The sequence below is a fragment of the Bubalus bubalis genome, chromosome X (genome assembly GCF_019923935.1).
Source record: "Bubalus bubalis isolate 160015118507 breed Murrah chromosome X, NDDB_SH_1, whole genome shotgun sequence".
Lineage (NCBI taxonomy): Eukaryota > Metazoa > Chordata > Mammalia > Artiodactyla > Bovidae > Bubalus > Bubalus bubalis.
In genome coordinates this window covers 107,490,635-107,513,889 of record NC_059181.1, presented here as the reverse complement: position 1 = coordinate 107,513,889, position 23,255 = coordinate 107,490,635, and the positions used below count along the sequence as shown (strand labels likewise).

Below are 23,255 nucleotides of genomic sequence, written 5' to 3'. Positions count from 1 at the left end.
CCCAGATTATTGTACCCAGCAAGGATCTCATTCAAGTATGAAGGAGAAATCAAAAGCTTTTCAGACAAGCAAAAGCTGAGAGAATTCTGCACAACCAAACCAGCTCTCCAACAAATACTAAAGGATATTCTCTAGACAGGAAACACAAAAACAGTGTATAAATTCAAACCCAAAACAATAAAGTAAATGGCAATGGGATCATACTTATCAGTAATTACCTTAAACGTAAATGGGTTGAATGCCCCGACCAAAAGACAAAGACTGGCTGAATGGATACAAAAACAAGACCCCTACATATGTTGTCTACAAGAGACCCACCTCAAAACAAGGGACACATACAGACTGAAAGTGAAGGGCTGGAAAAAGATTTTCCATGCAAATAGGGACCAAAAGAAAGCAGGAGTAGCAATACTCATATCAGATAAAATAGACTTTAAAACAAAGACTGTGAAAAGAGACAAAGATGGTCACTACATAATGATCAAAGGATCAATCCAAGAAGAAGATATAACAATTATAAATATATATGCACCCAACACGGGAGCACTGCAATAGTTAGGCAATAGCTAACAAGTATGAAAGGAGAAATTAACAATAACATAATAATAGTGGGAGACTTTAATACCCCACTCACACCTATGGATAGATCAACTAAACAGAAAATTAACAAGGAAACACAAACCTTAAACGATACAATAGACCAGTTAGACCTAATTGATATCTATAGGACATTTCATCCCAAAATAATGAATTTCACCTTTTTCTCAAGCGCACATGGAACCTTCTCCAGGATAGATCACATCCTGGGCCATAAAACTAGCCTTGGTAAATTCAAAAAAATAGAAATCATTCCAAGCATCTTTTCTGACCACAATGCAGTAAGATTAGATCTCAGTTACAAGAGAAAAACTATTAAAAATTCCAACATATGGAGGCTGAACAACACGCTGCTGAATAACCAACAAATCACAGAGGAAATCAAAAAAGAAATCAAAATTTGCATAGAAACGAATGAAAATGAAAACACAACAACCCAAAACCTGTGGGACACTGTAAAAGCAGTCCTAAGGGGAAAGTTCATAGCAATACAGGCATACCTCAAGAAACAAGAAAAAAGTCAAATAAATATCCTAACTCTACACCTAAAGCAACTAGAAAAGGAAGAAATGAAGAACCCCAGGGTTAGTAGAAGGAAAGAAATCTTAAAACTTAGAGCAGAAATAAATGCAAAAGAAACAAAAGAGATCATAGCAAAAATCAACAAAACCAAAAGCTGGTTTTTTGAAAGGATAAATAAAATTGACAAACCATTAGCCAGACTCATCAAGAAACAAAGGGAGAAAAATCAAATCAATAAAATTAGAAATGAAAATGGAGAGATCACAACAGACAACACAGAAATACAAAGGATCATAAGAGACTACTATCAACAATTATATGCCAATAAAATGGACAACGTGGAAGAAATGGACAAATTCTTAGAAAAGTACAACTTTCCAAAACTCGATCAGGAAGAAATAGAAAATCTTAACAGACCCATCACAAGCACGCAAATTGAAACTGTAATCAAAAATCTTCCAGCAAACAAAAGCCCAGGTCTAGACGGCTTCACAGCTGAATTCTACCAAAAATTTAGAGAAGAGCTAACACCTATCCTGCTCAAACTCTTCCAGAAAATTGCAGAGGATGGTAAACTTCCAAACTCATTCTATGAGGCCACCATCACCCTAATACCAAAACCTGACAAAGATCCCACAAAAAAAGAAAACTACAGGCCAATATCACTGATGAACATAGATGCAAAAATCCTTAACAAAATTCTAGCTATCAGAATCCAACAACACATTAAAAAGATCATACACCATGACCAAGTGGGCTTTATCCCAGGGATGCAAGGATTCTTCAATATCCGCAAATCAATCAATGTAATACACCACATTAACAAATTGAAAAATAAAAACCATATGATTATCTCAATAGATGCAGAGAAAGCCTTTGACAAAATTCAACATCCATTTATGATAAAGACTCCCCAGAAAGCAGGAATAGAAGGAACATACCGCAACATAATAAAAGCTATAAATGACAAACCCTCAGCAAACATTATCCTCAATGGTGAAAAATTGAAAGCATTTCCTCTAAAGTCAGGAACAAGACAAGGGTGCCCACTTTCACCATTACTATACAACATAGTTTTGGAAGTTTTGGCCACAGCAATCAGAGCAGAAAAAGAAATAAAAGGAATCCAAATTGGAAAAGAAGAAGTAAAGCTGTCACTGTTTGCAGATGACATGATCCTCTACATAGAAAACCCTAAAGACTCCACCAGAAAATTACTAGAACTAATCAATGACTATAGTAAAGTTGCAGGATATAAAATCAACACACAGAAATCCCTTGCATTCCTATACACTAATAATGAGAAAACAGAAAGAGAAATTAAGGAAACAATTCCATTCACCATTGCAACAGAAAGAATAAAATACTTAGGAATATATCTACCTAAAGAAACTAAAGACCTATATATAGAAAACTATAAAACACTGGTGAAAGAAATCAAAGAGGACACTAACAGATGGAGAAATATACCATGTTCATGGACTGGAAGAATCAATATAGTGAAAAGGAGTATACTACCCAAAGCAATCTATAGATTCAATGCAATCCCTATCAAGCTACCAACAGCATTCTTCACAGAGCTAGAACAAATAATTTCACAATTTGTATGGAAATACAAAAAACCTCGAATAGCCAAAGCGATCTTGAGAAAGAAGAATGGAACTGGAGGAATCAACCTACCTGACTTCAGGCTCTACTACAAAGCCACAGTTATCAAGACAGTATGGTACTGGCACAAAGACAGAAATATAGATCAATGGAACAAAATAGAAAGCCCAGAGATAAATCCACGCACATATGGACACCTTATCTTTGACAAAGGAGGCAAGAATATACAATGGATTAAAGACAGTCTCTTTAACAAGTGGTGCTGGGAAATGTGGTCAACCACTTGTAGAAGAATGAAACTAGAACACTTTCTAACACCATACACAAAAATAAACTCAAAATGGATTAAAGATCTAAACGTAAGACCAGAAACTATAAAACTCCTAGAGGAGAACATAGGCAAAACACTCTCCAACATACATCACAGCAGGATCCTCTATGACCCACCTCCCAGAATATTGGAAATAAAAGCAAAAATAAACAAATGGGACCTAATTAACCTTAAAAGCTTCTGCACATCAAAGGAAACTATTAGCAAGGTGAAAAGACAGCCTTCAGAAGGGGAGAAGATAATAGCAAATGAAGCAACTGACAAACAACTAATCTCGAGAATATACAAGCAACTCCTACAGCTCAACTCCAGAAAAATAAATGACCCAATCAAAAAATGGGCCAAAGAACTAAATAGACATTTCTCCAAAGAAGACATACAGATGGCTAACAAACACATGAAAAGATGCTCAACATCACTCATTATCAGAGAAATGCAAATCAAAACCAGTATGAGGTACCATTTCACACCAGTCAGAATGGCTGCGATCCAAAAGTCTACAAGTAATAAATGCTGGAGAGGGTGTGGAGAAAAGGGAACCCTCTTCCACTGTTGGTGGGAATGCAAACTAGTACAGCCACTATGGAGAACAGTGTGGAGATTCCTTAAAAAACTGGAAATAGAACTGCCTTATGATCCAGCAATCCCACTGCTGGGCATACACACTGAGGAAACCAGAAGGGAAAGAGACACGTGTACCCCAATGTTCATCGCAGCACTGTTTATAATAGCCAGGACATGGAAGCAACCTAGATGTCCATCATCAGATGAATGGATAAGAAAGCTGTGGTACATATACACAATGGAGTATTACTCAGCCATTAAAAAGAAAGATTTGAATCAGTTCTAATCAGGTGGATGAACCTGGAGCCTATTATACAGAGTAAAGTAAGCCAGAAAGAAAAACACCGATACAGTATACTAACGCATATATATGGAATTTAGAAAGATGGTAACAATAACCTTGTGTACGAGACAGCAAAAGAGACACTGATGTATAGAACAGTCTTATGGACTCTGTGAGAGAGGGAGAGGGTGGGAAGATTTGGGAGAATGGCATTGAAACATGTGAAATATCATGTATGAAACAAGTTGCCAGTCCAGGTTTGATGCACGATACTGGATGCTTGGGGTGGTGCACTGGGACGACCCAGAAGGATGGAATGGGGAGGGAGGAGGGAGGAGGGTTCAGGATGGGGAACACATGTATACCTGTGGTGGATTCATTTTGATATTTGGCAAAACTAATACAATTATGTAAAGTTTAAAAATAAAATTAAAAACAAAAAAAAACAAAACAAAAAAAAACAAATCAGCTTCTTAGAGAGTTTCCCTTTAATATCACCTTCTTTTCCAATGAATAGAAAACATTCTACTCCATCACACCACCAGATAATGACTGGTCATATAATCCCAATTTATGATAGGAAAATCAATAATTTGGAGAGGTTAGGTGGGTGCTGCTGTGGTAACAATCCCAAAATCCCACTGACTTATTTTTTTCTCATACTGTGTGTCCATTGCAAGTCATCAGAGTAGTTTCTGCTTATCACAGCCACTGAGAGACAATCTGACAGAGGCTTCAATGACACATGCCTCTCTAATGTTTGTAGCAAGGGGAAGGGAAGGGGGTTGGTCCTCACACTAGTGATTCAATGTTGCACTTGGAAAGGACACACAGCACTCACACTCACAATTCACTAGCTAGAATGTGTACACTGGCCCAACTATAAGGAGCCAGGCTGTTCAGTTTGGTATATATCCAAAGGAGATGACCCATATATCACTGAGTAGTACTAACAACCATTGGGACTTTACCTTGATCTCCACACAGATATTGCTTTCTCTTCTTCCTTCTCATCTTTAACCTTGACATAGGAGACAGCAACATACATTAAAATTCCAAAATGCTGCCATTCACAGTGAGAGTTCCTGCCATTGTTAAAAGAGGGTACTTTGGCCTCTGGAGGAAGCTGCACCTTCTCTATGGATAGGACTCCAATTTGTCCTTCCAGCTACTCTGGGCCAATCACCTGTCTTCTGAGGTAGTTGCCACTGGCTGAAGTAAGACCTTCATGGTATGTGGGTGTAGGCAGAGTGTCCAAAAGGAGCTTTAGGTAGGCAGACATTCCTCTCAGTACTTTCCCTTAGGAACAGGGAAGACATCCCCTTTGCTGTTTCAAATGGGATGCACTACCAAAATTCCAGAAGTCATGGTGGCTAACAGCTGAAACTTATCCCCTAGCTGTCTCCAGGTTCACCACTGAGGATTTATACTCAATGCTAGCTACAAGGAGAGATTAACTGCACCCAGGATGCTAAAACCAAAACTGAGGAGCAAATAAACTCCACCATAGCTGAGTCCTGAACAAAGTAGACTAGACCTAACGGTGAATGACTTCAGTCTTCAGTGAAATCCCTGACAAAACTACAAGTAAACTTCTTTTGGAATCTCAGGATTTCTGAATTATTCTGAGAGCCCTGTCACGAGTGAGGACTGTCAAAATGGACTCTGTGGAGCAGAGATAGTGGTAGGCCTAGTTCTGAGCTAGCAATGCCTCATGGGTGAATGAGATGGCCAAAATGTATTCCTTCTTCCTGTAGGGTCCCTCAGCTAATGGCCTTGTGGTCATATTTATGTGCGACTCCATCCTCACTCCAAGAATAAGACTGCCAACATGTAGCCTTTCCACCCAAGAGCTTCAAATCCCATTTTGACAGTTGAAGGACTTCATTAAGACACATTATGACATCCTACCGAGACTGGTGGTAGCTCATGTGCCAGAGGGGGATGCCCTGCCACTGGCATCTCTGGAAGCTCTGTGATCACTGTGGAATAAGTTCATGATTCCTGCCCTCTCCCCATTTAGAGTACCCTTGACTTGGAAAAGAGAGAGGCCCCTCTGTTGCCCCATTAAGTAGTGAGGATCTACAGAAAAGGTTTTCTGCAAGACAGGAGTATCTGAAGGACACCTTCACCAGAGCAAAAAAAGGAGAGAGGCCAAGGCCTCCAAGTCCTTCTGGCTAGCAAGAGCTCTCACTCATGTGGGAAGAGAGGTATGATATTGTCCCCATCACATGTCAACACCCTGGCACTAGCTCCAAGTCAGTAAAAGACACCTATGTTTGTTCAAGCTGTCGATAGTCAGCCCAATATCCCTTTGTTGTGAGCATCTGGAAACTTACCGTCAAGTCATACATGTATGAGTGGGTCAAGACCCACTCTCCAGAGCTCCAGAGATAGCAAAAAGACTGGTACAATGGGAGGCAGAATAAACAAATCATTGGCCCAAGTGGCTTTCTCCCAAGCCACTGCTAAATTCCTGCTCTTTGAAAACAAAAGCCTATGAAGGTAGCAAGACTATCAGTGCTGGAAAAAGGGGGCAGAAGGAGCTACCATTTCCTCTCCTCCTTGCCATAATTAACATCATCTCAACTCTTTCTGTTGCTGTCTTATTTTCTAGTGTTAAATTTCTTTGCATTCTTGGGATAAACCATGTCACCAGCAGTTAAACATGTTTGTCTCTTTATAACTAATAATAAATAAAATAAAACAAAATACCCCTGAACCATAGAATCTCCTCCAAATGACATTTTATCTCTCTCATCCTCTTTATAGCTTTCTCAAAAATAATTTTTAGGCTTTGAATTTCCAGTTCTGCATGTAAGAAAATTGGAAGTTGCTACTCCTTCCAATGGTGGAAAGGAACCGTTTTGAAATACAACAAAGCATGCTATTCTTCTCAACAAGTCCTAGCCTCAGAAGAAACTAGTTAACCAGAGCATAACCTACTATGGTATTATCAAAGTGTAACTGACTACAGGGAAGGAAAATACCCAACTCAAGTCGGTTGTAGCCTTCTGTGTGGAAGTAGAGAAATAACTCCAGCTCAGTATAGTCATACCATGGCAAGCAAGGTGTAGAGGCAGAGGAAATGGGAAATATCAATACTTGTGAAGTTCACAGTTCAGAGACATAGGCTCACTCACTAAAAGACTGAGACCTAACACAGGACTACAGAAAATTTCCCCTCCGCTGACACCTTACCACCACATTAAAGGCTATTTACAGCAGTTCCTTTTATCCAGTAATTGTGTCCAGTTATCAAAAAAAGTTAGAAGGCATATCAAAAGGTTAAAACACAATTTAAAGAGAAAAAGCAAACATCAGAATCAGACCTCGCAGGAATGTTAGGATGATTAATATGTAATGGCTCTAATGGATAAAGTAGACAGTATGCAAGACATCACATGGGCAATGTAAGAAGAGAGATGGGAATCCCAGGAAAGAACCTGAAATAAATGCTAAGTCATCAAAAACGCTAACACAAATGAAAATGTATTTGCTAGGTTTATTAGTAGCCTGAACGTGGCTGAGGAAACAATCTCTGAGCTTAAGGATATCTCAATATAAACTTCATTTCTGAAAAGCAAAGAGGATGAAAACTAGGGGGAAAAAGAACATAATATCCAAGGACTGTGGTAAAGCTACAAAAGGTGTAACATAAGTGTAGTGATAATACCAAAAGGAAAAAGAGAGAGAAAATGAGAGAAGAAATATACGAAATAATAATGAGTGAGCATTTCCCTAAATTAATGACTGAAAATAGACCACAGATCCAGGAAGTTCAGAGAAAATCAAGTGAGACAAATGTTAAAAACAAAAACAAAAACCCTACACCTAGGAATATCATTTTAAAAACCATAGAAAATCAAAAATGAGTAAAAAAAAAAATCTTGAAAGAAGTCAGAGGGGGGATAAAACACCTACCTATGGAGGAGCAAATAGAAGAATTACATCTGACCTCTCCTCAGAAACCACACGAGCAAGAAAAGAGTAATGTTAAATATTTAAGCTATTCAGAGGAAAAGAAAAAAAAAACAAAACTAGAATTCTGTATCCTGCAAAATTACCCTTCAAATATGAAGAAGAAATAGAGATTTTATCAGAAAAGCAAAAATTGAGGAATTTGTTTCCAGTAGCTCTGCTTTGCACGAAATTTTGAAAGAAGTTCTTTAGAGAGAAGGAAAGTAATATGAGTCAGGAACTCAAATCTACAGAGAGTAGGGAAAAACATCAGAGAGGGAATAAGTGAGAGTAAAATAAAAACAAATTTTTAAAAAAAATTTAATTCATCTAACAGATAATACATTATTGAAAATAATGCCAACAATGTTTTTGCATGTATGTTTATTTATATTAATGTCATATGAATGTATATATACACATATACATGTGTATATGTGTACATATAAATATGTGTACACATATTTGTGTATGCTTATATAAAAGTGAAGTAAATGATTGCAATATTATAAGGGGCAGGAAGGAGACATTAGGATTATCTTGTTATTTTAATGTAGTAACACTAACCATGAAGCAGTATAGTGTTATGTGAAAGTAGACATGGATTAACCTTAAAAGTATATTGCACACTATAAGTCAACAAACAAAAAAAAATTAAAACATAATTGACATGCTATCAATTTTGGAATAAAAACCACAAAAGGCAGAAAAAAAACAGAAGATAAAAATAGGAACAAAGAACAAGGGCACCAAATAGAGAACAACAAGTGTGGTAGCTATTAATCCAACTATATCAGTAATCACTTTGAATATCAATGGTCTAAATGCACCAATTAAAACATAGAGATTATCAGAATGGATTAAAAAAAAGATTTATTACTATGTTGTTTTCCAGTACCCACTTTAAATATGAAGAGCTATATGGATTAAAAGTAGGGGACTTCCTGGTGGTCCAGTGGTTTAGAATGCACCTTTCAATCTAGTATTCTTGGGCTTCCCTTGTGGCTCAGCTTGTAAAGAATCCACCTGCAATGCAGAAGACCTGGGTTCAATCCCTGGGTTGGGAAGATCCCCTTGAGAAGGGAAAGGCTACCCACTCCAGTATTCTGGCCAGTAGTCCATGGGGTCGCAAAGAGTCAGACACGACTGAGCGACGTTCACTTCATTTCACTTCACTTCACTTCACTTTGCAATGCAGGGCACAAAGGTCGGATTCCTGGTCCAGGAAGATTCCACATACCATGGAGCAACTAAGCCCACATGCCACAATCACTGAGCCCACACACTCTGGAGCCCATGTGCCAAAACTAAGACCTGACATAGCCAAATAAATAATTTTATAAAAGTAAATGGATGAAGAAAAACATACCATGCTGATACTAACCAAAAGGAAGTATAGGGAGTATATGAATTGCAAACAGAGAAGACATCAAAGTGAAAAAAAAAAAGTTATCAGGTAAAAAAAAAGGCCATTTCATGAAGATAAAGGGGTCAATGCCTCAAGAAGATATAACAATCCTTAAGGCATATGTGCCTAACAAGAGAATGTCAAACTATGTGGGACAAAAAATGAGAGAATCGCAAAGAGAAATAGATAAATACACTATCATCACAGTTGGAGAATTCAACATCCTTGTATCAGAAAGGGAAAGATTCAAGCAGGCAGAAATTCGATAAGAACATCAATTCAGTTCAGTTCAGTCACTCAGGTGTGTCCGACTCTTTGCGACCCCATGAATTACAGCATGCCAGGCCTCCCTGTCCATCACCAACTCCCGGAGTTCACTCAAACTAATGTCCATCAAGTTGGTGATGCCATCCAGCCATCTCATCCTCTGTCGTCCCCTTCTCCTCCTGCCCCCAATCCCTCCCAGCATCAGGGTTTTTTCCAATGAGTTAACTCTTTGCATAAGGTGGCCAAAGTATTGGAGTTTCAACTTTAGCATCAGTCCTTCCAATGAACACCCAGGACTGATCTCCTTTAGGATGGACTGGTTGGAGCTCCTTGCAGACCAAGGGACTCTCAAGAGTCTTCTCCAACACCACAGTTCAAAAGCATCAATTCTTCGGTGCTCAGCTTTCTTCACAGTCCAACTCTCACATCCATACATGACCACTGGAAAAACCATAGCCTTGACTAGACGGACCTTTGTTGGCAAAGTAATGTCTCTGCTTTTGAATATGCTATCTAGGTTGGTCATAACTTTCCTTCCAAGGAGTAAGCGTTTTTTAATTTCATGGCTGCAATCACCATCTGCAGTGATTTTGGAGCCCCAAAAAATAGTCAGCCATTGTTTCCACTGTTTCCCCATCTATTTCCCATGAAGTGATGGGACCAGATGCCGTGATCTTCGTTTTCTGAATGTTAAGCTTTAAGCCAACTTTTTCACTCTCCTCTTTCACTTTCATCAAGAGGCTTTTTAGTTCCCCTTCAATTTCTGCTATAAGGGTGGTGTCATCTGCATATCTGAGGTTACTGATATTTCTCCCGGCAATCTTGATTCCAGCTTGTGCTTCATGCAGCCCAGCGTTTCTCATGATGTACTCTGCATATAAGTTAAATAAGCAGGGTGACAGTATACAGCCTTGACGTACTCCTTTTCCTATTTGGAACCAGTCTGTTATTCCATGTCCAGTTCTAACTGTTGCTTCCTGATCTGCATATAGGTTTCTCAAGAGGCAGGTCAGGTGATCTGGTATTCCCATCTCTTTCAGAATTTTCCACAGTTTATTGTGATCCACAGAGTCAAAGGCTTTGGCATAGTCAATAAAGCAGAAATAGATGTTTTACTGGAACTCTCTTGATTTTTCGGTGATCCAGCAGATGTTGGCAATTTGATTTCTGGTTCCTCTGCTTTTTCTAAAACCAGCTTGAACATCTGGAAATTCACGGCTCACATATTACTGAAGCCTGGCTTGGAGAATTTTGAGCATTACTTTACTAGTGTGTGAGATGAGTGCAATTGTGTGGTAGATTGAGCATTCTTTGGCATTGCCCTCCTTTGGGATTGGAATGAAAACTGACCTTTTCCAGTCCTGTGGCCACTGCTGAGTTTTCCAAATGTGCTGGCATATTGAGTGCAGCACTTTCACAGCATCATCTTTCAGGATTTGAAATAGCTCAACTGGAATTCCATCACCTCCACTAGCTTTGTTCGTAGTGATGCTTTCTAGGGCCCACTGGGCTTCACATTCCAGGATGTCTGGCTCTAGGTGAGTAATCACACCAATGTGATTATCTGGGTCGTGAAGCTCTTTTTTGTACAGTTGTCCTGTGTATTCTTGCCACCTCTTCTTAATATCTTCTGCTTCTGTTAGGTCCATACAATTTCTGTCCTTTATCAAGCCCATCTTTGCATGAAATGTTCCCTTGGTATCTCTGATGTTCTTGAAGGGATCTCTAGTCTTTCCCATTCTGTTGTTTTCCTCTATTTCTTGGCATCAATTGCTGAGGAAGGCTTTCTTATCTCTCCTTGCTATTCTTTGGAACTCTGCATTCAGATGCTTGTATCTTTCCTTTTCTCCTTTGCTTTTCCCTTCTCTTCTTTTCACAGATATTTGTAAGGCCTCCTCAGATAGCCATTTTACTTTTTTGCATTTCTTTTCCATGGGGATGGTCTTGATCCCTGTCTCCTGTACAATGTCACAAATCTCCGTCCATAGTTCATCAGGCACTCTATCTATCAGATCTAGTCCCTTAAATCTATTTCTCACTTCCACTGTATAATCATAAGGGATTTGATTTAGGTCATACCTGAATGGTCCCTACTTTCTTCAATTTAAAAGTTTTCCCTACTTTCTTCAATTTAAGTCTGAATTGGCAATAAGGAGTTCATGATCTGAGCCACAATCAGCTCCCAGTCTTGTTTTTGCTGACTGTATAGAGCTTCTCCATCTTTGGCTGTAAAGAATATAATCAATCTGATTTCGGTGTTGACCATCTGGTGATGTCCATGTGTAAAGTCTTCTCTTGTGTTGTTGGAAGAGGGTGTTTGCTATGACCTGTGCATTCTCTTGGCAAAACTCTATTAGCCTTTGCCCTGCTTCATTTCATACTCCAAGGACAAATTTGCCTGTTATTCCAGGTACTTCTTGACTTCCTACTTTTGCATTCCAGTCCCCTATAATGAAAAAGATATCCTTTTTGGGTGTTAGTTCTAACAGGTCTTGTAGGTCTTCATGGAAACGTTCAACTTCAGCTTCTTCAGCATTACTGATTGGGGCATAGGCTTGGATCACTGTGATATTGAATGGTTTACCTTGGAAACAAACAGAGATCATTCTGTTGTTTTTGAGATTGCATCCAAGTACTGCATTTCAGACTCTTTTGTTGACCATGATGGCTACTCCATTTCTTTTTTCTTTTTTTTAATTTTATTTTATTTTTAAACTTTACATAATTGTATTAGTTTTGCCAAATATCAAAATGAATCCGCCACAGGTATACATGTGGTCCCCATCCTGAACCCTCCTCCCTCCTCCCTCCCCATTCCATCCCTCTGGGTCGTCCCAGTGCACCAGCCCCAAGCATCCAGTATCGTGCATCGAACCTGGACTGGCAACTCGTTTCATACATGATATTTTACATGTTTCAATGCCATTCTCCCAAATCTTCCCACCCTCTCCCTCTCTCACACAGTCCATAAGACTGTTCTATACATCAGTGTCTCTTTTGCTGTCTCGTACACAGGGTTATTGTTACCATCTTTCTAAACTCCATTTCTTCTAAGGGATTCCTGCCCACAATAGTAGATATAATGGTCATCTGAGTTAAATTCACCCATTCCAGTCCATTTTAATTTGCTGATTCCTAGAATGTCGATGTTCACTCTTGCCATTTTCTGTTTGACCACTTCCAATTTGCCTTGATTCATGGACATAATATTCCAGGTTCCTATGCAAGATTGCTCTTTACAGCATCAGACCTTGCTTCTACCACCAGTCCCATCCACAACTGGGTATTGTTTTTGCTTTGGCTTCATCCCTTCATTCTTTCTGGAGTTATTTCTCCACTGATCTCCAGTAGCATATTGGGCACCTACAGACCCGGGGAGTTCCTCTTTCAGTATCCTATCATTTTGCCTTTTCATACTGTTCATGGGGTTCTCAAGGCAAGAATACTGAAGTGGTTTGCCATTCCTTTCTTCAGTGGCCCACATTCTGTCAGACCTCTCCACCAGGACCCGCCCATCCTGGGTGGCCCCAGGACATGGCGTGGCTTAGTTTCATTGAGTTAGACAAGGCTGTGGTCCGTGTGATCAGATTGGCTAGTTTTCTGTGATTATGGTTTTAGTGTGTCTGCCCTCTGATGCCCTCTCACAACATCTACCATCTTACTTGGTTTTGTCTTACCTTGGATGTGGGGTATCTCTTCACCGCTGCTCCAGCAAAGTGCAGCTGCTGCTCCTTACTTTGGACAAGGGGTATCTCCTCACAGCCGCCCCTCCTGACCTTAAACGTGGAGTAGCTCCTCTCGGCCCTCCTGTGCTCATGCAGCCACTGCTCCTTGGACGTGGGGTTGCTCCTCTCAGCCGCCATTCCCTGACCTCGGGCCTGGGGTAGCTCCTCTCACATAACTGAATCCAAAAACATCAGCAGTCAACTGAATGTAATTGACATCTATAGACTGTTTCATCCAACAACAGCAGGATACACATTCTTCTTAAGATCACGTGAAACATGCACCAAAATAGATCACATTAAGGACCATAAAACACACCTTCTCAGTCTACAGTGGAATTAGGCTAGAAATCAATAACAAAAATTGTTGACAAATTCCAAACTACTTGAAAATTAAACCACAGATCTATAAATAATATATGGGTCAAAGTAGAAATCTCAGAGAAATGAAAAGAATATCTTGAACTAAATGAAAATAAAAGCACAACTTATCAAAACTTGTAGGCTGCAGCAAAAGCAGTGCTAATGGAAATTTATAGCATTGAAAGCATAAATTAGAAAAGAAAAAGGATCTAAAATCAATAATCTAAGTTTCTACCATAGGCGTGCCTAAAGAACTATGGACTGAGATTTGTAACAGTGTACAGGAGGCAGTGATCAAAACCATCCCAAAGAAAAAGAGATGAAAGAAGGCAAAATGGTTGTCTGAGGAGGCCTTACAAATAGCTGAGAAAAAAAGAGAAGTTAAAGATAAAAGAGAAAGTGAAAGATACACCCAAATGCATGCAGAGTTCCAAAGAATAGCAAGGAGAGATAAGAAATCCTTCTTAAGTGAACAATGCAAAGAAATAGAAGAAAACAATACAATGGGAAAGACTAGAGATCTCTCTAAGAAAATAAGAGATATCAAAGGAACATTTCATGCAAAGATGGGCACAATAAAGGACAGAAATTCTATGGACCTAACAGAAGCAGAAGAGATTAAGATTAAGTAGCAAGAATACACAGAAGAATCATTTAAAAAGGGCTTAATGACCTGGATAATCACGATGGTATGGTCACTCACCTAGAGCCAGAAATCCTGGAGTGTAAAGTCAAGTGGGCCTTAGGAAGCATCACTACAAACACAGCTAGTGGAGGTGATGGGATTTCAGCTGAGCTATTTCAAATCCCTAAAGATGATGCTGTTAAAGTGCTGCACTCAGTATGCCAGCAAATTTGGAAAACTCAGCAGTGGCCACAGGACTGGAAAAGGTCAGTTTTCATTCTAATCCCAAAGGAAGGCAATGCCAAAGAATGTTCAAACTACCAGATAATTTCACTCATTTTACATGATAGCAAGTTAATGCTCAAAATCCTTCAAGCTAAGCTTCAACAATACGTGAACTAAGAATTTCCAGATGTACAAGCTGGTTTTAGAAAAGGCAGAGGAACCAGATATTAAATTGCCAATATCTGTTGGATCATAAGAAAATTCCAGAAAAATGTATTTCTTTTTTATTGACTATACTAAAACTTTTGACTGTGTGGATTACAACAAACTGGAAAATTCTTAAAGAGATGGGAATACTAGACCACTTTACTTGTCTCTTGAAAAACCTGTATGCATGTGAGAAGCAACAGTTAGAACCGAACATGGAACAATAAACTAGTTCAAAATTGGGAAAGGAGTGTGTCAAGGCTGTGTATTTTCACCCCGTTTATTTAATTTACATGCAGAGTGAAAGTGAAAGTCACTGAGTGAAAGTAACTCAGTCGTGTCCAATTCTTTGCTATCCCATGGACTGTAGCCCTGCAGGCTCCTCTGTCCATGGATCCAGGCAAAAATACTGGAGTGGGTTGCCATTCCCTTCTCCAGGGGATCTTCCCCACCCAAGGATCGAAGCTGGGTCTCTCGCATTGTGGGCAGATTCTTTACCATCTGAGCCATATGCAGAGTACATCATGTAAAATGCTGGGCTGGATGAAGCACAAGCTGGAATCAAGATTGTCAGGAGAAATATCAATAACCTGAGATATGCAAATAACACCACCCTTATGGCAGAAAGCAAAGAGGAACTAAAAAGCCTCCTGATGAAGGTGAAAGAGGAAAGTGGAAAAGGTGGCTTAAAATTCAACATTCAAAAAATGAAGATCATAGCACCTGGTCCCATCATGTCATCTGGTCCCATCATGTAATAGCAAATAGATGGGGAAACAATGGAAACAGTGACAGTCTATTTTCTTGGGCTCCAAAGTCAATCTGGATGGTGACTGCAGCCATAAAATTTTTTAAAAGATGCTTGCTCCTTGGAAGAAAAACTATGAAAAGCTAAACAGCATATTAAAAAGCAGAGACATCAGTTTGCCAACAAAGATTTGTATAGTCAAAGCTATGGTTTTTCAGTAGTCATGTACAGATGTGACAGTTGGACCATAAAAAAGGCTGAGGGTTGATGAATTGATGCTTTTGAACTGTAGTGCTGGAGAAGACTCTTGAGAGTCCCTTGTACTGCAAGGAGATCCAATCAGTCCATCCTAAAGGAAATCGACCCTGAATATTCATTGGAATGACTGATGCTGAAGCTGAAGCTCCAATACGTTGGTCACCTGATGCGAGGAAGTGACTCCTTGGAAAAGACCCTGATGTTGGGAAAGATTGAGGGCAGAAGGAGAAGGAGGCAAGAGAGAATAAGATGGTTGGATGGCATCATCAACTCAGTGGACATGAGTTTGCGCAAACTCAGGAGATAGTGAAGGACAGGGAAGCCTGGTGTGCTTCAGTCCTTGGGGTCGCAAAGAGTCGGACATGACTGAGTGACTGAACTGAACTGACTGAAGGAATAGATGAAAAATAGAGTAACGTGTTAACCACAAATAGTAAGGGTAGGTATTCTGTCATGAAATTATATATATATATACTTATATATATTATATCAGCACTGGACAATGTTGTTGTCGGTCTCTGTCTTTGCTAAATCGAGCTTGTACATCTGGAAGTTTTTGGTTCACATACTATTGAAACCTAGCTTGAAGAATTTTGCTAGCATGTTAAATGAGTGCAATTTTGCAGTAGTTTGAATTATTTGGCATTGCCCTTCTTTGGGATTGGGATGAAAACTGACCTTTTCCAGTACTGTGGCCACTGCTGAGTTTTCTGGACAATGCAGACAACCTGAAAACAACTGGACTTCACCAAATTCCACTGTTCAACCTCTTCAGTGTAGAAAAGAAACCTGACAGAACAAAGGGATTCTGAAATCTGGTTGCTGCTGAGGGGCCCCCATGGGAAGGTATCTGGTTACCTGTGCTCCCCCAAGGTCACGGGCACAGCAGCTCCCCATCCAGCATCTGTGCTGGGACTGCAGCCTTCTCTCAAGGGTTAATGAGACTCCCTCCTGAGTGAGGATGAGGCGGTCCAGTCACCCCGGAACAGAGGGTCCCGTAGAATACAACTCCACCCCTGCTGGGACTCCTAGAGGCCCCAGTCCAGGCTGTCAAGCTGAGCCCCCCACCTCCCTCTCACTTTCTCAGTGAACGTGGGGAGTCAGAGGCTTGGTCTGTGGGGTGCAGTCTCAGATGGGCAGTGGGAGGGGCCCACATCCTACGGAGACTCAAGGTGAGAACCAGAGGAGACTGAGGGTCCCCAGAGGATGCATGTGCAGCCCTCCCAACAGCCCTGGGGGACCAAGGGTCATGGCGTCCAGATGTGACGTCACTGATTCCGATGGGAGGGGAGGAGTGAGGGCCTGGATCAGGTGTCTGGGTTCAGGTCAGCAGAGTGAAGGAGCCCAGCTGTGCTAGGAGTCAAGCTAGAACCCTGAGGGGGGCTCTGGGACCCCAGTGCATCCAGGTTGTCAATGCTCTCAGCCCTGGGACACCCCGGCAGGGTTGTAGAAATGAGCCCCCTACTCCCGCTTGCCTTTCAGGGGTCCTGGCTGGGGAGAGCCTGGTTCTAAGGGGAGAAAGGTCGGGGTGAAAGGGTGGTGCCCAGACCTGCTGAGAGTCAGAGTGAAGAGCAGAAGGAGGGTTGAGGATGGCCGGGGGCATCATCTCAGCTCTGGGAAGCCCTGGGCTTGGAGCCCTGATGTCATGTCCACAGATTCCCCCTGGGGGGTCTCAGGGCAGTGACGGCCTTGGTGTGAGGGTTCCGCCTCCAGTCAACAAAAGGGGCATCCCTGGGCCTGCCAGGGCTCAAGATGAGGATCTTGAGGGAGGGCACAGGGAATCCCACAGGTCCCAGCACCTGCGGTCAGCCCGGGGCGACTCTGGTGGGGGCATGAGCTCAGGGTCTCAGAGACATTGGAGACTTGATATAAGGGGCGGGGCCTCAGAGACTGGAGGGGAGATTCTTAGGTTCTGAAGCAGTTTAGGTGAGGAAGGACTGAGGGGATGCTGGACCCCAATCAGAGGAGACCAAGAGAAGCCCATCCTGGCTGTTGGTCCTGCGTGACCCTGGGGTACGATAAGCACAACAGGCATGGCCTGACTTCCGGACATCCGGGTCTCATACTGGGGACCTGGTACAGGGGGCTGACTTCCTGACCTCCGGGTCTCAGATTGGGCGCCTCACATATGGGGAGAGGCCTCAGGTGGGCCGATTCCCAGGTCTGCGGGGCGTCAAGTTAAGGACCCTGAGGAGAGACTAAAAGACCCTGGGCCCCAGAGAAGCCCATCTCTGTTGTCAGTCCAGGGCGACCGTGGTGTAGGATGAGCGCAACACGCATGCGCTGACTTCCTGACATCCCGGTCTCAGACTGGGGACCTGGTATAAGGGGCAGACTTCCTGACATCCGGGTCTCAGAGAGACCGGGGCCGCGGTGTGAGAAGCCGGACCTGAGGTGCAGGGAAGAAAGAGCCCAGGTCCTAGTGGGAGTCAAGGTGAGACCCCTGAGGGAGGAGTGAGGGGAGCCACACCCCAGAGGGGACCCTGGTAGTCCCCGGGTGGAACGACCATGTGCAGCATAGCCTGACATCGGGTCTCAGAGAGACTGGGGACCTTGTGAAAGCTGCGGGGGTCTCAGAATGGCAGAGGGACAATCCCCAGTCCTGCCTGGAGTCTAGGTTCCATATGAGGAATGACTGAGGTGGTTATACCGCAATAGGGAGGCAGGGATCCTGGCCCTTGTGGGGGCTCATGGAGGCCCTGGAACGGGGTGAGCCAGGGTGAGCATTTTCTTGACCTCTGGCTTAGGGCCTCAGGAAGTGACGTGTTTAGGCAGAGGGCGGAGGCTTCCGGTCCGCTGAGGGTGGACTCCCCGGACCCCGAGGGAGGACTGAGCAGACCCCCGCCCCTGTGGTCAGTGCTGGAAGGCCTGGAAGGACGTGAGAAGAAGCTGAGGCCCAAGCATCTCCCCAACCTAGGACCCGCAGGAGGCCCTGGGCAGGTGCAGCCGCATGTGGGGCCCTTCAGAGCTTTCTGTCCAGACTCGGGTCTTGTTCTGAGTTTCCCTGCAGGTCCCCAAAGGGGAGGGTCCAGGCCGGCCAGGGGAAAGGTGAGTACTACAAGGGATCCCCAAGGGGACCTCCCACTCTACAACGGGGGGACCTCACAGATTCCACCCCTCCTACCATCACAGAAGATGTAAGTCTGTGCCACAGTCTACCCCCAAGGTGCCCCCTCCATTTCTCTCACAGGAGCTCCAGGAACCAGGAGGCAAAGGCAGAGGTCTGAGGCCAGTGTCCTGAGGTCAGAAAGCAGAGGAGGTCCAGGCAGTGCCAGGAGTCAAGGTGAGTTGTTTCCTCTGAGTGTGCACCAGGGACTCCCTATCCCAGAACAGAGGGGACCCCACAAGGCCCTAATTCCCCTGCTGTGTCAGCCCCGGAACCTTAAGCTGTGCTGGCTGCACCCTAGGGAGCCACCTCACATCCTCCTTCGGATAGCCAGGGGTCAGGCCGCTCAGCAGGAGCTCGTCTATGAAGCCCGAGAGCACCCCTCAAGAGGAGACCTATAAGTGGCCTGAGTCAGACGTCCCAGGGTGGGTTTCTCAGCCGAGGCTGCTCACAACCCCCCTCTCCCACAGGCCTGTGGCCCCCATCTGTCCCCCTTCCTCACTTCTGTCTGCAGTTCGACGCCAGTCATCATGCCCGGGATGCATGAGCTTCGCCTGCCTGAGAGATTCTTTCAGAATCTAGGAGAGGACGAGGATCTGATGGAGGCAGAGTTCACTTGGAGTGAGGAGGAGGAGGAGGAAGAGGAGGAGGAGCAGCAGATGGAGGAAGAGGAGCAGATGGAGGAAGAAGAGCAGGTGGAGGAGGTGGAGGTGGTGGAGGTGGTGGAGGTGGTGGAGGAAGGAAATGCAGCTTCCTCTTCCTCCTCTCTCCCGATCTGGGGCACCCTAGAGGAGATGGCTGCTGCTGAAACAGCCAGTCTCCCCCAGAGCCCTGTGGGTGTCTGCCCCTCTCCCACTGCCATGGCTGACACTCCAGGGAGCCAATCTGAAGACCATGGCCCCAACAGGCAAGATGAAGTGCCAAGCACCTCACATGACCACGAAGATGCCAGCTCCTCACTCCAAGATGCACTACGGGTGAAGAATGAGCTGGTACAATTCCTGCTCAGTAGGTATCTTGCCAGGGAGCCGATCACAAAAGCAGAATTGCTGAATAGTGTCCTCAGAGATTACCAGGACCACTACGTGGTGATCCTCGGTCAAGCCTCAGAGTACCTGCAGCTGGTCTTTGGTTTGGAGGTGAAGGAGGTGGACCCCAGTGAGTACACCTATATCCTGGTCCCCACCCTGGGCCTCACCCTCAATGAGATGCTGAGGGATGAGCAGAGGTTGCCCAAGGCCGGCCTCCTGGTGATAGTCCTGTGCCTGATTGCTGTGGAGGTCAACTCCGCTCCTGAGGAGGCAATCTGGGGCGCACTCAGCAGGATAGAGGTGTATCCCGGGAGTGAGCACTACATCTATGGGGAGCCCAGGGAGCTGCTGACCCAAGTGTGGGTGCAGGAAGGTTACCTAGAGTACCGGCAGGTGCCTGACAGCAACCCTGCTCGCTCTGAGTTCCTGTGGGGTCCCCGGGCCTATGCAGAGACCAGCAAGTCTGAAGTCCTGGAGTATCTGGACAGAGTCAGTTGAAAAGGTCCCAGTTCCTTCCACCCCCTCTGCAGAGGCTGCGACGGAGGAGAAAGGGGAACTCTGAGCCAGAGAAGCATCCAGGCTCCTTCCAGGCCCACGTCCAACAGCTTGTCCTGGGAGCAGGAAGGGAGGCTGATCTTTCCCTCTGTGACTGAAGAGGGAGCAGTCAGCCTTCTTAGCAGTGAGGACTTGGGCCCATTGGGGGAACCTGGTATGTGGCATCTTTGTGTTCCTTTTCTCTACAATGACATGGGGACTCACCTCTATTTTCTTTAGGAATTTTTCAAGTATTACTGCTTTTTAATAGAAGGCTTAAGGAGTTTCAGTGTTTAACTGTCAGTGACATTAATCACACTATGTTTGTACTTACCATTTCAAGAATAAGAGTTTTGCTATTTTGTAAAAGGAAGTTAGGAACTCTTCCATTTTATTTCATGGTTTTGAACAAGATAATATGGAATTAGAATGATTTTGGAAATGTGAACTTACTTAGTAGTTACACAGTTGGTGGGAGAATTCTAAAAAAATAAAATTAAATTAAAAAAAAAAGAATAAAGACATTGGACTTCTAAAAAAAAAAGTGATTGTAGTGAAGTCTTGCTTCTTATACTTTTTGTCTATCATTTTGTACAGCTAAGCTATCTCTGTTTATTTGGATTTTCCCGGCTTATTTAAGGTATGAGAAAATTGATCTGAATTCATGTTGATCTCACGTGTATTTGTACTTATCCAATTCAAGACTGAGGTTTGATATTTGTAAAATCAATTAGGAAGCCTTCAGTCATGGTTTGTGATCCCAAATTAGATAACATAGCATTGGAACAGGAATGTACTTGGAAATGTGAAAGTAATTAGCAGTATAATTAATGGGGTCAAGAAATAGAGAAATAAAAGTAAATGGTTGTTAATTATTGAATTCTTATCCTCTTTTTCTGTCATTCTGTAAAATTAAAATATATATGTACAACCTGGATTTGTTTGGCTTATTTAATAAAGTAGAAAATCTGAATGAATAAGCCTCTGCTTACTGGCTCATTTATTCCCAAGACCTTCACAGAGCCTGTGCTCTGTTGAAGGCCCTGTGTTAGCAGTGGGGACACTGGGAGAAGCAGGACACCCCCACACCTAGAGCAATGGTCTAGGAACTGCAGTCACAGAAGGAAGATGGAGAGATATCCCCTAATCCCACAGAACAGGGCAACATGGGGTGAGGTGGTGGGGCTCCAGAAGGAGCACTGGAGTGTCAGTGCCAGAGCCAGGGCAGTGTGGGGCTTTGGGAAGCTGGAGTTCCTGTGAAAGATGACTATGAGAGGTGATTGTGATGAAGCTCAGTGGTGGCAGCCCTCAGACCTGCAAACTGTGTGTCTTGGGGGTGAGGGGAAAGTCTGAAATGGATCATTGCTATGAAGTGTCCTTTTGGAGGGCTTCCTTGTGCCTCAGCTGGTAAAGAATCCACCTGCAATGCAGGAGACCTAGGTTCAGTCCCTGGGTTGGGAAGATCCCCTGGAGAAAGAAAAGGCTACCCACTCCAGTATTCTGGCCTGGAGAATTCCGTGGACTACAGTCCTTTTGGATCCTGGGTAAACCCCAGAGAGATCTCATCCTGGGGCAAGAAGGAAGGGGCCCTGACTCTTGTCACATTGCTGTTGACCACAGGGACGAAGTAGGTGTTTTCTACTCTCCACCTGCTAGGATTTCTTCTCGGTATGTGGTTACACTTCTTGAGAGTGATGCCAAGAAGTCCGTGGACAAGCACTGTTTTCCCTGGTCTGGGAGAGCCAGAGTCCATGGCATTATTATTAGGTAATCTTGAGAGTATTAGGGGCAACTCAAGCAGTGTATAGATTTTTGGTGGAGGTAGAATTAGTGAAAATCATAGTTTGGATGGAAGAGCAGCTGGGAGGGAGAGAAGGAGTTGGTTCTTGACAAATTGTAGAAGCTTTGAGTTGCATCCAGCTGGGGAAGACTCCTCCATGCCTGAATTAAGTAGTAGATCCTCAAGGAAGGAGATCGTGCTGAGTTTTATTAATAAAGTTTCTGGCTAAATTAGCATTTTCTGTCATATTGTGTTGCATGCTGTCTGAGATATCTTAGGTAACAGCAACAACAAAATTTCCCAGAGCCCAGAGTTGTGAAATTGAGATCCAAATACTAGTACAAATAACTGCTAATCATAAAGATCAAACCAGGTTCTGCGTGAGGTGCTTTATTTATATCCTTGCAGTCCTACAGACAGGGCTCCTCATACCTGTTTGCTGCACAGATGAAGAACTGGGGGCCCAGGGTTTGGGCATCTTCCCAGGATCACATGCTATTAAGGACCAGGGTGGGGTCAGGATGCCATAACAGAATATCATAGATTGTGTGTAGCTGAAGCAACAGATGTTTATTTCTCACAGCTCTGGAGCCTGGGAAGCCAGAGATCAAGATGGCTTGATGGTTGGTACCTTGTATGAACTCTCTACCTGGCTTGTGCATGGCCACCTTCTCACTATGCCCTCACATGTCAGGAGGGAGAGAGAGAGAGAGAGACAAGTAGGTTCTGTGGTGTCACTTTGTATAGGGGCACTGATCTCATATTGAGGGCCCTACCCTCATAACCTCATCTAAACCTCATTATGTCCCAAAGGCTCCATCCCCAAATACATCACATTGGGGATTAAGCTTCAACATATGAATTTTAGGGGGACACTATTGAGTCCATAGCACCTCCCTTGTAGATGAGGAAAGACCATGAAACAAACATATACTAAGGCTGAATTCCTAAAACTTTAGAATATTCCTACTAGGTGAAAAATGCTTCCTTAATGGACACGCCAGCTTCAATTTAAAAAGAGTAAGTAACCATCCTTCTTCTGTTTCTTGTCTGATACATGCCTCACAGGAAATCCCTGATTTTCAGTGTGCCTAATGGCGCCTGTGCAGGTGC

At 43.2% G+C, this 23,255-nt stretch overlaps 1 protein-coding gene across 1 annotated transcript; it reads left to right on the top strand.

The window, feature by feature from the left end:
• The first annotated feature begins 19,541 nt into the window (after positions 1-19,541).
• On the top strand, positions 19,542-21,342 carry LOC102399771 (melanoma-associated antigen 10-like). Its single transcript, XM_044936528.2, has one exon. It carries the CDS (start codon positions 19,592-19,594, stop codon positions 20,324-20,326), a length of 735 nt encoding a protein of 244 aa, XP_044792463.2. The 5' UTR covers positions 19,542-19,591; the 3' UTR covers positions 20,327-21,342.
• Positions 21,343-23,255: the final 1,913 nt, after the last annotated feature.

Coding starts and splice junctions, on each gene's coding strand:
- LOC102399771 (XM_044936528.2), top strand. CDS start 19,592: ATGGCTGCTGCTGAAACAGCCAGTCTCCCCCAGAGCCCTGTGGGTGTC.